Source organism: Brachyistius frenatus, unplaced genomic scaffold, assembly GCF_029030835.1.
Source record: "Brachyistius frenatus isolate BFR_SWC_R1_liver_20210118 unplaced genomic scaffold, ASM2903083v1 Contig_117, whole genome shotgun sequence".
Taxonomy (NCBI): Eukaryota; Metazoa; Chordata; class Actinopteri; family Embiotocidae; genus Brachyistius; species Brachyistius frenatus.
The window spans coordinates 913,811-929,121 of record NW_027210716.1 but is presented as its reverse complement, the minus strand read 5'-3'; the positions used below and the strand labels follow the sequence as shown (position 1 = coordinate 929,121).

The following is a 15,311-nucleotide window of genomic DNA, read 5'->3' as shown; positions in this document are numbered from 1 at the left end:
TTAAATATGCAGAAAAAAGGTACAGAAATTATTGATATAAAGGGGTACATCTTAATCAAATCACATGTCCATTTTACACAAAAAGACCACAGAGGAAAGATTACAAACTGACTACCTTTGTTGTTACAATAGTTGTCATAACAACCAGTACCACTATCTGCTCTTGGTAACAATCAACAGCTGCAGTGAGCAAAAAAAACCTGTCTTTTGGATAAATCTGAAAATCACTGAACAAATTTTTGCCAGTGAACAAATTCCCTCCAGTATGAAACAAGTCACTGAATGTAATATAGAATAAAAAAAATTAAAAAAAGTGAATTCTGACAAAGTTATGTCATGAATGACCTTTGTTTTTGCTGTAAAACAATGAAAAACATGTGGTGAGACAAATAAATACATCATATTATATTTATATTATGGGGCAGCATAACTGTTTGTTCTTCAGCAATGCAGTTTGCATGACACTGAAAGGTAGTCTGATCTAAAAACTCCTTTTAACAATGTTGCTTCAACAATGTTATGCTTAAAAACAACTTTAAGAAAATGTGTCTCCATTAGTCACATTATGCGCCTCACTGTGTGAGTGGACGTTGAATGGTACCAGGGTAACTCCTGACTCTTCAGTTCCCCTGCCATGTACTCACTTGCCACTCTTGTGTTTCTCTTCTTGTTAGTCACATTTTACGAGCCACATTCCTCCCTCCTCAACAATTGGACTGCATCAGTTCCTGCTATCTCCCCGTTCGAAGAAGGTGGCGACTGAGCTGAGAAGGGGCCAGCCTGTGCAGGGGCATTTGGATGGGGGAAGGGCATGTCTGCTGGCAACAAGGGTGAGTAGATCAGTGAGGCTCAGTGTCTGTGAGGCGGTGATAAGATTCCAGGATTTTCCCAGTGTGACAGGCCTGCTCACCAGCCGTACACCCCTCTGCATGGAGACAACCACCACCGCAACCTCTCCCCAGCCCCTAGGCTGCTACACCTCGGCAGGCAGGGGCCACAGTCACCTGCAACCACAACCAAACCCTCGTTGAACTGAAGATCTTAATCTGAAATTTCTGAAATAAAAGTGCATGAAGGAATCTATACATTACACTCACGTGCTTCTACTCTTACGCACTGGTCCTGCCGTGTCTTTCTTTCTCCCACTTCTCTTTCTTTATCTCTGCCTCCTCAGTCCCCCCCCCCCCCTCACACTCCCTCTCCCTTGGATGGCAGGTCAGGCAGTGAGCTGTGCGGGCTCAGAGGAGGTAAGGACGCCGCGGTGCACATTAATAATGAAAGGCCTCAGCCACCACCCCCAGACACACACACACACACACAGAGAGACGCACACACACACTCCCCCCATCGTCATGGCGATGGCACTAGCCCAGCACTGTCGGGGGGGGGGGGGGGGAAGCTGGGAATATAGCTCTCCAAGTCTCCGCTCACCAAGCTGATCACAAGCTCGTACACAAGTCCACCATACTGGGCCTTCCACCGTGGAGATGTGCTAATTAAAACCACTCTGCACTTTGGCTGTGGCAGAAATCTGCATCTACTTTCCCACCTGGATATGAAAGAGTGACTATAGAGCTGGAAAAAAAAAATCACTGAGAATCTTCACTTAGCAGGAAATGGAAATTCACTCCGGTGTCACAGACCTGAGGCATTAGAACCAGTAATTACACTAAGACCCAAGTGAGATTGACCACATTTTGGAAAGTTTTTTTTAAAAGTCTGCACTGCTTTCACCCTCTAATATCTTTATCCAAACTTCACTTCCTTCTACTCCGTTTATGCATTCAGCTCTAAACACGTTATCCAGGCTTCATCGGGATAGCTTTTACACCTCTGGAGGCAAAAAGTTCCCATCAGGAATCTACACCTATCAATGCACCTTTGCGTGTGTTTTCTGACTACAAATGTCACAGAGTAGCAGTAGTGTCACAAAGATCATGGAGAAGAGCAAAAATCATTGAGAATAAATGACTTTTAGGAGGATTTTCAGGAGGTTTCATGCACTTTGAAGAAACACTGCAATCAAAATTGTTCTTATTCAAACATCTTTTAAATCATTTTGGTTACATTTTAGCATAGCAAGGCTCCATCATTCCACTATAGGAAGATATTACATCGGCAGTGAGAGAGATATCTCAGTCAAACCAAGGACATCATGGTGATCCATACCACCACCTGATTTACGTCTAATGAATTCTGTCGGAATTTTCTCATAGCATCCAATTATAAAAGAAAAGGGAACAAAATTTCTGAATTTGTGGAAAATGTATACGCAATACCTCTTTTTGTCAGTCAAACCAGCTGCTTTTTAACCAGCTGTTTAAAAAAAACATGCAAATAGACAAGTAGACAAACATCAGAATTGTAAATTTTGACACGAATACATGCATTCCTTTTTATTCACAAAACCAGTCCAATTTTCTAAACAAATACAAAGATTGGTTATTTTTTTAAAAGCTGTAGCTACCCAGCAACATAACAAAATCATGAAAATATACCAAATAAACAAACAATAAAAAAAATAAAATAAAAAAAAGCGATCTTGTCTCAGTGCGTTCAGTAGGGTAGACTCAGAGCAAGTGCTGTCTCTTAGTGCTATTGCCCTGAGCAGTATTGGCACATGCTCAGTAGGGCCACAGTAACATAAGGCTGCCAGTTTCACTAAAGGAAAAGTTTGGAAATGCAGAGGAGGGCTGATTGAGGAGATTACAGTAGTGACGGCTCTGGCGAACAGCGTCTTCAACCCAGTGAAGAGTCTCTGGAGATCTGCCCAGTAGCAGGACTTGTTCGAGTTTCAGTCCGGAAATTGACAACGTCCCACAATTTGAAACATTTTTATTGTCTTTCGAAGGACAACCATCGATCTGTCTGGAAAACCGTACGCCTCAACAAAATGAATCATAAAATAGACAAGGGTTTAAGTAACATGATGGTGAAGAATTACAATAATGTTTGCCATTAGCCACTAGTTTTAAAATATAGCTGTAAATTTACATTCTCTACACAAGTACTGTATCTTTCCACACATGAACAACATTAACACCAAACACAGAAATTAGTTGATTGTCCACACTCAGTCTGTCATTTCTGTTTCTGGCAATGAACAGTTCCAATGTTTAAGCGACAGAAAAAACCTGCTGGGAAAAGGACAAAAGGTACCAAAATGGAAACATAGAAAAGGGAATGAAAGTTGCCATAGATGCTTTTCTTCACGCTTCATTTTTGGTTCAAGGAATAAGTAGGTGCATCCATTATCCGATTGATTTTTTTTTCTTTGTTCTGCTTTGTTTGTTTTTTGTTTTTTTGTTTTTTTCTCTATAATTTTATTTGTTGCTAGTTTGTTTATTAGCCAGTGTCTGTTCCGGACACAATCCAGGAGTTGGCATTGCACTTGATGGCAGAGCTTTGGGTAGGGAGTGGAGGAGGAGTCCTACTGGAACCACCGGAACGCCGCTCCTGTAGGAAGCATCACCTTCTTGGAGAAACAGAAGACAAGAAGGGAGGGAGGGAGGGGAGGGGAGAAGGAAGAGGAAATTGGAGTTGTTCATGAAAACAGCACTTTTTTATTTTTTTATTTGTGTGTTTGCAAATATAAATCCAAATCTACAGCCTCACTCAGATGCATGCATAATGTTTCCCTCCTGTTTAGTCACTTCTTTTTCGAGCTACAACTAACTACTGTCATCACTTAATGACATTTGCTGAATGCATAATGTATAAAATGTAAAATGTAAAAAAAAAAAAAAAGACATTATACATTATCTATCGTAGATATTCAATTTGCAATGTCACAACAGTAATACAACAGACAAACAGAAAATCTTAAAACGGCGTTGAGGGGAAGTATTTTTAGTTGACAAATGACTTACGTGATTAATGTCTATCAACTAATCAATTAAACAGCTAATGAGTTGAGCACCACTTCTATCTCACTTTGCACCCAGACGAGTCGCATGCGTGGAATCTCTACATCGTTACCCTTCGCATCTAAACAGGAACAGGCCTCCGTCATGGCTTCACACAAAACCCAATATGCCACATTTATTATTTAGTCACCACACGGGTAGCTCTCCCACACCATCATCAATGATGATACCGCTTTCCGTCTCCCACCCCTCTCTCTCTCTCTCTCTCTCTCCGTGGTTATCTGCGCGTCTGATTGCACTGAGCAGGAGAGGCGCACATGCATGCAGCTGCAGGGCTCAGCAGCAGCCTGCCAGTCAGGAGATAGAGAGCCGCCTGGGTCCCCTGGAGCCGCAGCACGGCTGGCGTCCTGCAAAGTGCAACTCAACTCTGCAGCACGGATTCTTCCGTTAGCCAGCTCTGCCTGGAGCGAGGCAGGAGGAGCTCGGCAAACATTTATGCACCCACACACACTCTCACACCGAACCAATATGTATTCAAGTACAGTCACACACCTCCGCACACAGTGGCACGTTAACCGACACTCACAATACACCCCCGAAATCACACCAAACAGTGAGACTGTGAAACTCAAATTCTCATACACGCTGAATTCAGATTCATGCCTCCACCAGTACTCAGAGCAGAAGGTTTAATAAGGAGTCGTACATACTGTGAGAGAAAACACCAACGTTCATATAATCACACTGAAAAGGAACCAGAAGACGTCCTGCCTGTGTCACACAAGAGTCACGTTCACATATTTGTGAAGCTGATAGAAATCTTAAAATTTTATCTGAATTCATGTGACATTCTGTTGAAAAACAATATATGTAACCTGACCATAATCAGACTTGACATTTTTTTTGCGATATCGTTTGCAACTCTCCTGCACAGCTGCAGTGAAATTATGAGTTTTTTAACAAAGACAGCTCGGAGCCAAAAGGCAGTTCAGAGAAGTTTGTATGAAACCAAAAACAATACCAGTCGTAATTGCTTTTCAGGTGCACTTAAACCATTCCTCTACCCTTGAATCAGCTGAACACTGTTCTTTTGACTACTATTGTTCCGATCTGGAAATGAAACTGAGTGACAGCAGGGTTCGTGCTCCACAGGTTTCATTTACTTTCATTCTGAAAGTTAACTCCCGCTGGCAAAAATAAAACATTTTCGCCCGGGTAAAAAGACTTCAAACAAGGTAATTATTCTGGTGATCTCAGCCAAATATAGCCCACACTGCGCTTTATTTGTTAAATTGACTCAATCAGGCATAATCTGACAGCAGAGACACTGTATACCACAGTGCCGCTCATAGCCCACATACGTATGTAATGTGCCAGTTCACGTCAACCTCTCAACTTCATATCAATTTCTCAAAACCTGTTTGATGGATGCAGGTTTGCACTGAATACGTTTAATCATTTAGCTCCCAAACTCAGACATAAACTGCTATTGCTTTCACATTTTTTTAAAATGATTTTTTTTTTTTGGCTCAAATGAATATCACAATTGCGATCCACAAACCCGGAGGTGAACAGCCGACATGATGTGATGGCGGCCTCTCGTCCGTCTCTGTGATGACCTTTCTACGGTAGCACTCAGCTGTCAAGAAGATAGTCAGAGGACAGCAACATCTGGCGCTGCCACAGATGTCAAAAATCTAGTATGGGCTGGACCGACCATGACGTAATGCGTGGGAGAGAAAAACAACACACCCCTCGATTTAACTGTAAATGCGGCTTTTCCTCATTATCAAACATGTGCAATCAATGGAAAAAAATGGCAGCATTTCAGGAATAGAAAAAACCCTTTCCTTTAGCAACACTGATTGCAAGGGTTCAAACAGATGGGATCTGTGGGTGTGAAGTGGCCAATCACTAAAATCGATGGGTGTTTTTTTTTTTTTTTTTTTTTCGAACAAGGCCAGTGCATTTGTCTTTGAATAACACAAACAATTTGTGGGGAATATATCAGAAAAGTAGAACAAAATATCTGAGCAACTACTTCTAAAATTAGCTCAGTCCACCATAACTTCCAATGAACTCTCAGAGTGCAGAGTATGTTGCTAGGTGTCAATTCCTGTAAGCCACTTTAAGCTGTCATGAATTCAGCCTTTGCTCCAGGGCACCGCTGAGCGTTCTCGTTATTGTTCTCGTGGCTTTATCATCAACAATTGTCAGGATTCCCTCATGGACACCCACAATAAAAAAAACAACAACAAAAAAAACACAACTGACACAATGAACTCAAAGCATCTCCACATACAGTAGTGTATGTGGGATGTAACGCTGTCTGCTGTTCACAAGGAGCTCGGAGAAAAAAAAAAGGAAACCTTTGAAACAACTGAATCAAAACAACAATGACCTCCAGCTGGCATAAACACTCACTGTTTGTCTGGCTGAGGCGATGATGCATTTTCCTAAGCTTGCTCCTGCTTCCAGGAGTCACTTGTGATTGATACGTAAATATATATATGTGATTTATCTCACTTGACCAGTAAACACGTCTTGTAGCCAGAACAGAGGCAACAACACACACACAATCTACTCCATCAGTTCAACTCATATGTCCTGTATTTAGGTAATTATACACATCCAGGTTACTGGTTTGAATAGAGCTGCAACTATAGTTGTACTATTCATCAATTCGTCTGCCAATTATTTTCTCGATTACCCATCTAGTCAATGATATATGTTAAAAAAAAATGCTACTTTCTTAATCTTAAACCACAATTAAGTGTAAAATGTCACAAAGAAAAACTAACAACCAACATTTCAGAGGCTGAATTCATAAAACATTTGGCTTTTTGCTTGAAAAAATTAATTATCAAAGTGGTTGCAGATTAATTTTCTCTTGATCAGGTAATGAATTAATCAACTAATTGGCGCAGCTCTAGGTGAAAATATGCCAGAGATGATGCTGGAGATTTTGAATGGAGATAACTGCTGAAGCTAATGATGCAAATCTTTCACTGTTACCGTCAATACTGATGCCCGTCAATCACAGGTCGAAAGACATACGGATGTCGAGGTCAAACCTGGGTCAAAACTGACAGAAATTACATATAATGGTCGTTTCAACAGTATTTATAAAAGCTAAATATATAAATGATTGTATTTCGGTGTGAAGCAGCTTCCTACATATTGAAATCTAGTCACCAAGATGCTGTTAAACCAACAGCTAAATATTACACATGTCTCAAATATGTATTTTGACCTGCAAATTACCAACTTCTCTGTCTTTTTAATGAATAAATCCATTGTTTTTCTTCAAGTTGAGGGCTGTTATTTTAATACAGATGTCTGTCGACAGAGTGACACCTTGGCTGCCTCAATGCCTCCTCTCTCTCTCTCTCTCTCTCTCTCTTTCTTTCTTCCTCCTCTGTCCACTCCAACTTGTCCCTCTGTCTGCCCAGCAACTTGCCCACACATCCATGTGTCTCGGTGTCAGTCTGCATGCCTGTCAGTTTGTATGAGTCTCCGCTGTTCTGACTGTCTGGTGTACAGTGTCTGCGAGGCAGGGAAGACCATGAGGGATTACGCTACTCTCATATCAGCGTCCGATACTGGCAAAGTGGGTCCCGGTGGAAAACACGAGTGTGTTCAGGTGTTAGCTGTGTCTCATGACAAAGAAGCACCGTCCTTCACACAAGCAATGAATTTAATTTCAAAATATTCCATAGAAAGACAAAGAAACAAAAATCTGGTCTTGGTTTATAATATTTTTGAAATATTACCCACCCACCAGTACAGTACATCCGGGCGTACAATGAAATTCAAGCAAAAACAAGCTACACTACAACGTCCTAACCCTGACTTCCCTTCTTTCTCTGTGCATCACTGAGACTGACACCACTGGAGGGTATTCAGACATCGAGCAGAAAGGATCTGCCTTCCCACTTATTTCTCTCAAATGTAGCATTCCCAGAATAAATCCAGACATCTTCAGCCAGTGAGCTATGAGGTGGCAAAGGCCTCAGCATGCTAACTCCCCCTCACTTGCCAATTTTACGCTCCTCTTTGAGCTGCCATGAGCTTTCAATGGAAACCGTCAACACCCTTAAAATAAGCACAGTGCTGGACTACACTTGTGTACCGACGTGTATATACGCTCACAGGCTGGCACGAAACACACGAAAGGAACCTTTTAATGCAAATACAGTGAAACAAAGCCAATATATTTCTTCCAGTCTTTTTTCACCCGAAATCGTGTGCATACAAGGACACGCTGAGAAGCAGTCCAAACTATCTGACAAACTGACCGCAAGACACACGTTAAATAAGACATCATGACCCCTTTGCAAAATGCACGCTGAGTATAACAGTCACAGCAGACGGGGATGTGCGACGCTATCATTGATTGGAGGGGAATGTGACACTCAGGGGCTGTCTGTGCTACAGCTGAGGCTCACTGCGGTTCACTGTGGACTCTGAAAGCCAGGAGGATCTTCTGTTCTGGCGCAGGTGCTGCCCAAGTCTCCCTGAATATGCATTAAGGCAATTGACGGGAAACAGGAATTTCTCTTACAGAAGCCACGTTTAAAGAAAATGTAAAAGAAATAAAAATCATATAGTGTAATTGACTATCTTACATCATCATGTCAGTATTGACATTTGGGATTCACCACTGACTCTCTACTCGTCGTTCTCTCCTCTGACACTGCACATTCACCATGAATCTCACCCTCTGACATTTAGCTTGGACTGATGACATCACACTCACTGACAGCGCGGCCCAGGCTATATTCTCTGATCTAATCACCTGCTGAACAAGAGCTGTTGACTTAATAACAAAGCCTTTTGAGATAGCTACTAGACTGCTAATGGGTAATGTATGAGTGATTAAGGACGAAGAATAAAACGGGCAAAATTATATATTTTTCATCACAGCTCTGTACAATATTGTATCAAATCACATTTGGGGCAAATAAGTAACAGGTTGCAGATCTCTTTCAGGAAATCCTTCCCGAAGGTGAACACTAGTCTCAGAGTTACAGCCCATTTACTGTCTGAGTGTATTTTACATTTCATCAGTTGTGCCACAAAGCAATCATGATTAGATTAAGTTCTTCTTGAAAATTAACAGGATCAGAATACAATTATATCCAAAATACTCTTTGAGGAACATTATAAGGGGACATCAGAGGAATATTACGGGGATTACGCTGTCAAAAAGATTTAATTTCTTGCTATGGGTTGTCAGGTGATTTGTTGACTGAGGTAAAAATTTGGTTCACGCTTTCTGTGTGGGTTGATGTGCCGGACTTGCACTCTGTGACATGAATGTTTCTCGCCTTTCCCATGGCAATTTCATGCCAAACACCTCACCTGGCACTGAAGAAACATTCACACCTCCAGGGTGGCCCTGCATCATTGTTCATTTAATGTCACATAATGAATCTGTTGCACAACTGCAATGCACCTGTTGGATTGGCAGTTGATTTATTTGATATTTGATGCATGGGCCAACTTTAGTGGAACATAATCCACATTTCAGCCAAGTAAAAAACAATGAAATTACACGTTTAACTGCTTGCTTTTGTCAACGACACTGATTTTGACATACTGACAGGGAATGATAATAGAGAAGTGTTGCTCGCATAGGCACTAAAAACAGCGGTATTACCCTATAACGATTTTTTTTTTTTTTATGACATCCGTTACATGTTAAATTAAGCTGCAGTAAGACAATAGTCTTCTCCTTTCTGGTCTGAAAAGAAGGAAATTGCTTGACAGGCCTATTAAATAAATTAGCAAGTAGTGCATATTCTCAGCTGTAAGGAGTAAAAATATGTGTCAGGTAATTACAGGGCACACAATTACTAAAGTCAATAATCTGACTGCTATTATACTTGGAGGCTCGGCCAGTTTATCTTGGAGTTGAGGTGGCCACTGGCAGCATCAGCACTGCGACCTCACAAGCAGCATGACGACCCGTATCAGCTTCAGCTCTCATGAATATTCAAGTCCCCTCGAGTTTGGCATCACTGGTGTGAACGACTGGTTATTTGGCTAACTGCCATGACAACATCAATTGCAAATCACAAATTAAAATGAAATCCCTTTTCTGTTACTGACGTTGAGTCGTACCACCTACATAGCAAGCTGACACATTTCAACATTTTCTCGGAATCATCAACAGAGACAAATGAATCGTCTCATCAATCCGTAACTGAACAATACAACACGGAAAAACAGAATGCTAACATTCATACTGATCAGGCTGATTCTCAGTGTGACAGAAAGTCTGTTTTTTTTCAGGCACAATGGCCATGGATGATGAGGTTATGAATCCTTCAGTTTCATACTGATTAATTTCACAGAACCTCTTTTAAAGGATCATGCCCGTGTAAATGTTTTAGCTCATTTGCTGCAGTCAAAATAATTTACATTGTTGACTGTTGCCAGCTTTTAAGCATTTTTTTTGTACATTTGTTGAAGCTTACGCCTGCCCTACAACTCAAAAACAACATAATTTGGACAACAATTAAACCAGACATCATCTTCACTGTGATGCAACCGTTAAGTCCTCCAAATTAAATGATAAAATAGTACCTGTCCTTTCGAACAATATATAGAAGCATTTCCTAATCTGACTCCTCTATTGGCAGAAAAACATTTACGATGTGACAACACTATGGTTAAGGTTTAGTTAGATTTAGACACACATAAGATCTTGTTATATCAAGACAAGCAAGTGCTTTGTTAAGGTTAAAAGAGCTTCTTTGTCATAGTTATGATAAACACTGACTGAGGTGGAAACAGGAAATGAACAGTAGCCTCCTGTGTTAAAGTCCAAAAGTGACACTGACCTCCTCTGTATGCGGACTGGAAAAAAAGGCACCTGACTTATCCCTTTGCTTTAGACAGACAGGAGTTATGATTCCCGACGCTGGGGGGCTTTGTCGCTTGAATGTTAACACACAGTACATCGTTTTAGGGCCTTTGCTGAATCATAAAGACTTATCACATGATTGGTAGTAAGGGGGCTTAAAGAAATGTTGTCATGGCCTGTTAAAGAATGTAAGCCACGGTGCCCTTACAGAAAAAAAACACATGAGTATCCCATGTTTTCCACACTGGACACAGTTGATCACATGTATGACACATGTTTACCACATGTTGAAACAACGGGGATAATAAGTGTAAAAGTTTTAACATTGGAATCTATGTGGCCATCACACATTACACCATGAAAATGTTTCTAAACTACATGTTTACTATGTGCAAAATCACATGTGTATGTGGTTACAGGAGTTTTTGCACATGCAAATTCCTGTTTTATCTTTAAGGGTACATTTGTATACATTTTTCATACTGGTCAATTAACTGACAATAACAGCATATAATTATCCAGCCAATCTTAAAGCGCTCCATGAACATCCGTTAATTGATAAGCTAAGCTAATCTTCCATTCAATGTGCCATTAAGGTGTACACAGAGGCAATAAAAGAAAAACGGCTGCATTACTCAAAGTTATCCACTAAACAAACTGTCCAGTTAAGGAGTGTTTTATTGTGGATGGCCTAAGTCAGCACATGGGGACTGAACAACCAACCGGTCAGCCTGCAAACAAGAGGCCTAGCTGTCACTGTCAATCAGCATCAGAAAGAGAAAGAAGTAAAACCATTAGCAGTTTGAAGCACAGATCCAGTTTGTGTCAATTAGACATTAGACATTAGACATCCCCATGTTCACACAATGTTGCATATCTATCAGTTTACAGTAATATGTAATGTCAAAGTGACACTATTATCCATTGATCACAAAAGTTTATTTCCTCTGAGATGGAACATCTGCTGAGATTGATTTCATGATTGGTCGTTCTGTCACCCCAGCCAGGGTTAGTTAGGCCACCGAGTGTGATGGAGGTAACAGACAGGAAGTGTGGAGGGCCATTTAGATGAGCAGGAGTGTCACCGGAGAGAAGGACAGCGGCAGCTAAAAGAGAGGGGGGTGGGGGGGAGCATGTGCCACACTGACACCTGGTGCTCCAGATGACAGCTCTGTAGCCAGATGGACCTTGTTACATACACACACACACACACACACAAACATACCCACAGACTTGCACACAAACACATACTGTACACATATTCACAATTACTGCCGCTCTGCCTACAAACACACTATTTTATTGACATTTCTTTACAGTTAATGTAACAAGGACTTAAATGTGACTAAACTGAAAAGGCGACTGTGAAAGGAGCTAAATTGTGTCTTAGCTCACTTAAACAAATACAAACCATCTCTTGTGTTTTAGGCTAGTTGAAAGATGTGGGCAAGGTGCTCGCGCGGTTATGGTGGACAGATTAAAGAGACCCCATGGCGCATGCTTACCCTGCACATACCCTGTGCACTACACACCACCTGTCATTTCCCTGCTTGTGGAGCCATCACACCACCAAAAAGCCCCCCTGTACTATTTCTCTTAAAGGGGAAGGACATCCAGGTGAGACTCGAAACACCGTCTTTGTGCTTTCGGGTGTGAATCTTAAATTTGTTTGTGAAGTTTGCAGATCTCTGTCATATTTTTTTGAAACAGCTTTCTAGTTCTTTGATGTGAATCACCTTCAAATGTTAGATCCAATGATCACAAGTGTGTGGTATCTCTCTTATGAGTCAGTCCACCCCAAATCCTGTTAGTCACAAAGCACTGGCACATCATAACCACCACCCTCTTACCTCCAGAGCAGCAGAGGGCTTCTTCTTCAGTTCCTCACATTTGCGAAACTTGCAGATCTGGTGGCCTGTTTTTCGATTCCGGCAGCTGCTGCACTGCTCGCAGTTAATCCGCCGTCGGCAAGGTGGGCACATGCCGCAACGTTTTCGCTTCTTTTTACCGGAGTTGATAGCAGAGGCCAGCTCGCTCTGCGCCGGGTACTCGGCCAGGCCGGCCATGTGTAGCGCGCTGTCCGCCAGAAACACTCCAGCCGGCGTCATGATGAAAAGCCCCGGGTTGAAGGGGAAGCCACCCCCTACTCCATATGGGAAGTCAACAGGACCACCTACGGCGTCCGTGACAGACGTACCCTCCAAGTCGCTAGCCCCCGAGCCTGCGTCTCCACCGCCAACTCCCACTCCCATGCCCCCAGGCAGGAGCATGTGCTCCATACCGGCCCGCTTTAACAGTGCTGCTGCCTGGGCAAAGTGCAGCAGGCCATTCTGTCCCTCCAGAACCTGTTCTAGGGTTCGGTCCAACTTGGCTGCTGTCAGTGCGGATACAGTGGGCTGGGGTTGCGGGGGTGGCTGAGGCTTGGCCGAGTGGCTCTTAGTCTCACTATTGTCCGTGTGTCCATTGGTGGTGGCAGAGGAGACTGCTGTGTACTGGGAGAGGGTGCGGGAGTTCTTAAGGCTCTTACTGAGGGGCGCACTGATGATGCCACTGCGGTTCCTGCGCTCTATCACAGGAGAGTCCTGTTTGCAGCTACTGCGCTCCAGGTCCTCTGTCTGGCCCCCCTCCGACAGCCCGCTAGACATGGTCCAGAGCGTACGTGCCTGGGTTGGGGGTGAGGGTGGAAAGGGGGCAGGGGTGAGTGATGAGGCACCGTTTCTCGGTCCGTTCTGTGCCCCGATGAGAGTGGTACCTCACCTCGATGGACCAGTCAGCCAGTCGACGACAGGCAGGCCCCGAAGCCTTCTGCCCCCACTACAGCTTAGCCCTCATCCACGTTCTTCCATGGGCCATCTGGAAACTTTACACAGGGAGAGGAGAGATGTGTGTTCATTACATATTAATGATCACTTCACCAAAACACATGAAGAAGTACAGTAAATCATAATCTCTTGTCTGATTGGGGCAGAGAACATAAGATGAACTTATTGACCAACAGCTTCTTATTCACTGCAGCACTAACATTCATTTGGTCATGTTTCCGGCTACTTGGTAAATGTAAATCTACTAGTCACTCACTTTTAGCTCTGTTTTTGTCTCCACCACTTGTGTCTATCTAAACAGTCCAGTGGTCATCAGCTAGTCACCAAGTGTGGTTGTCTGGCATCTGGTGCTGAGCAGCTAGTGTATAACATGTTTTTGGAACGTTTCTGCTTAGAACAGCTGCTTCTTGTGGCTGAAAAGGACATTTTCAAAATGGTGAGAACAGTGACACTGCCGACCAGTCAGCAAAACTATGCGCCCAAACTTGATATAAAGCTCGGTAAAACTGAGGAGAGCTGCAGATTGGGTGGTAATTATCTTCTTGTTCACTATCTCACATTGTCATGTTGTTTTCACTTCATAATGTAATAAGTTGTTACTGTAAAAGGGTGGATACAGGTGCTTTAAACATAAGTTCAGATGCCTGAAGAAAATGAACAATTACTAAACTTGACAAACTCGTCAACATTCTGATCCAAGTTGAAATATTGGCACATAATTCCACAAATAAAAAAATAGAATAATGTTCTGTACTGTAAAAGTATGCCAGTAACCGAATTAAACATTGAAATGAGCATTTATTTGTTTGTCAGTTTACCGGCTCTATCAATACCTGTTGATAACATCAAGTGCTCTGACACACTCAGACTTAGTGTTGCTAATAACCTACAATTTGATGAGTTTATTGGATAATAAATCATACAAGTAATACTATATAAATAAATTAATAGATATGTTTTGAATATTATGAGGGGTCAGTCATTGTTTTCACTGAAAACACATACCAAGGTAAACCAATATTCAATGAACATGAAACCTCACAAAATGAGTTGTAATTCTATCTAATTCTTTTACTAACTAGAAATCTTTCTACTTTAATCTAAAAAAAACAAACTAAAAAAAAACGAATACATTAAGTTGTAGGCTATTGAGGTCACAAATTGCTTAGGTAAACAACATGAATTAGAAACTAAGGTAACTAAAAGGTACCAGGCTGTTTTCCATATTTCTCACTCTAAGATGACATCTTAAGTGCTTTTGTGTGCAACATTTAAATTTTTGCAGTCATTGCAGAGGTGGTAAAGTCATTCATTGGTTAAAGTCATGCAGAATATTATCATTATCACCCACATACTTAGGTGAACTTCTGGTGAACCTCTTTAACTATTGTCATACAGGTCTGCATTAGGAGCAAAAGAGGTATGATTTTTATAACATTATTTTGTCATTTTAAGTCAAGTCTGAATTTGTGTTTGTCTACAATAATGTTACTATTATTATTATTATTATTATTATTATATATATATTAATACACATATTTGTCAAAATATTAGATCCAACAGAGTGGTGCGGGACACGAGGAGGGTTCACTGGACTAGTAGTGGGAGACTCCTGAGTGGACTGAGGTGTGTGCATCTACTGGCTTTTATCACAGGATTCCTGTGAGGGAAAACTATGCTATTCTCCTGACCTGTCCGTGTTCACAAACAAGCACACCACCTCCCACAGAAAAGCCGAGGAAATGGCCGGGC

At 41.8% G+C, this 15,311-nt stretch overlaps 1 protein-coding gene across 2 annotated transcripts in view; it reads right to left on the bottom strand.

The window, feature by feature from the left end:
* Positions 1 to 2,028: 2,028 nt before the first annotated feature.
* cxxc5a (CXXC finger protein 5a) overlaps positions 2,029 to 15,311 on the bottom strand; it is a 42,358-nt gene continuing 29,075 nt past the window's right edge. The window contains exons 3-5 of one of the 2 annotated variants that reach the window (XM_069713348.1): positions 13,495 to 13,597; positions 12,588 to 13,400; positions 2,029 to 3,475 (exon numbers count right to left, since the gene is read on the bottom strand). In XM_069713348.1, coding sequence (XP_069569449.1) covers positions 3,431 to 3,475; positions 12,588 to 13,382 — 840 coding nt within the window. In that variant the 5' untranslated portion in view covers positions 13,383 to 13,400; positions 13,495 to 13,597 and the 3' untranslated portion in view covers positions 2,029 to 3,430. Of the gene's footprint in view, positions 3,476 to 12,587; positions 13,598 to 15,311 lie in introns of both variants that reach the window. The other variant, XM_069713349.1, reaches the window with a different exon arrangement.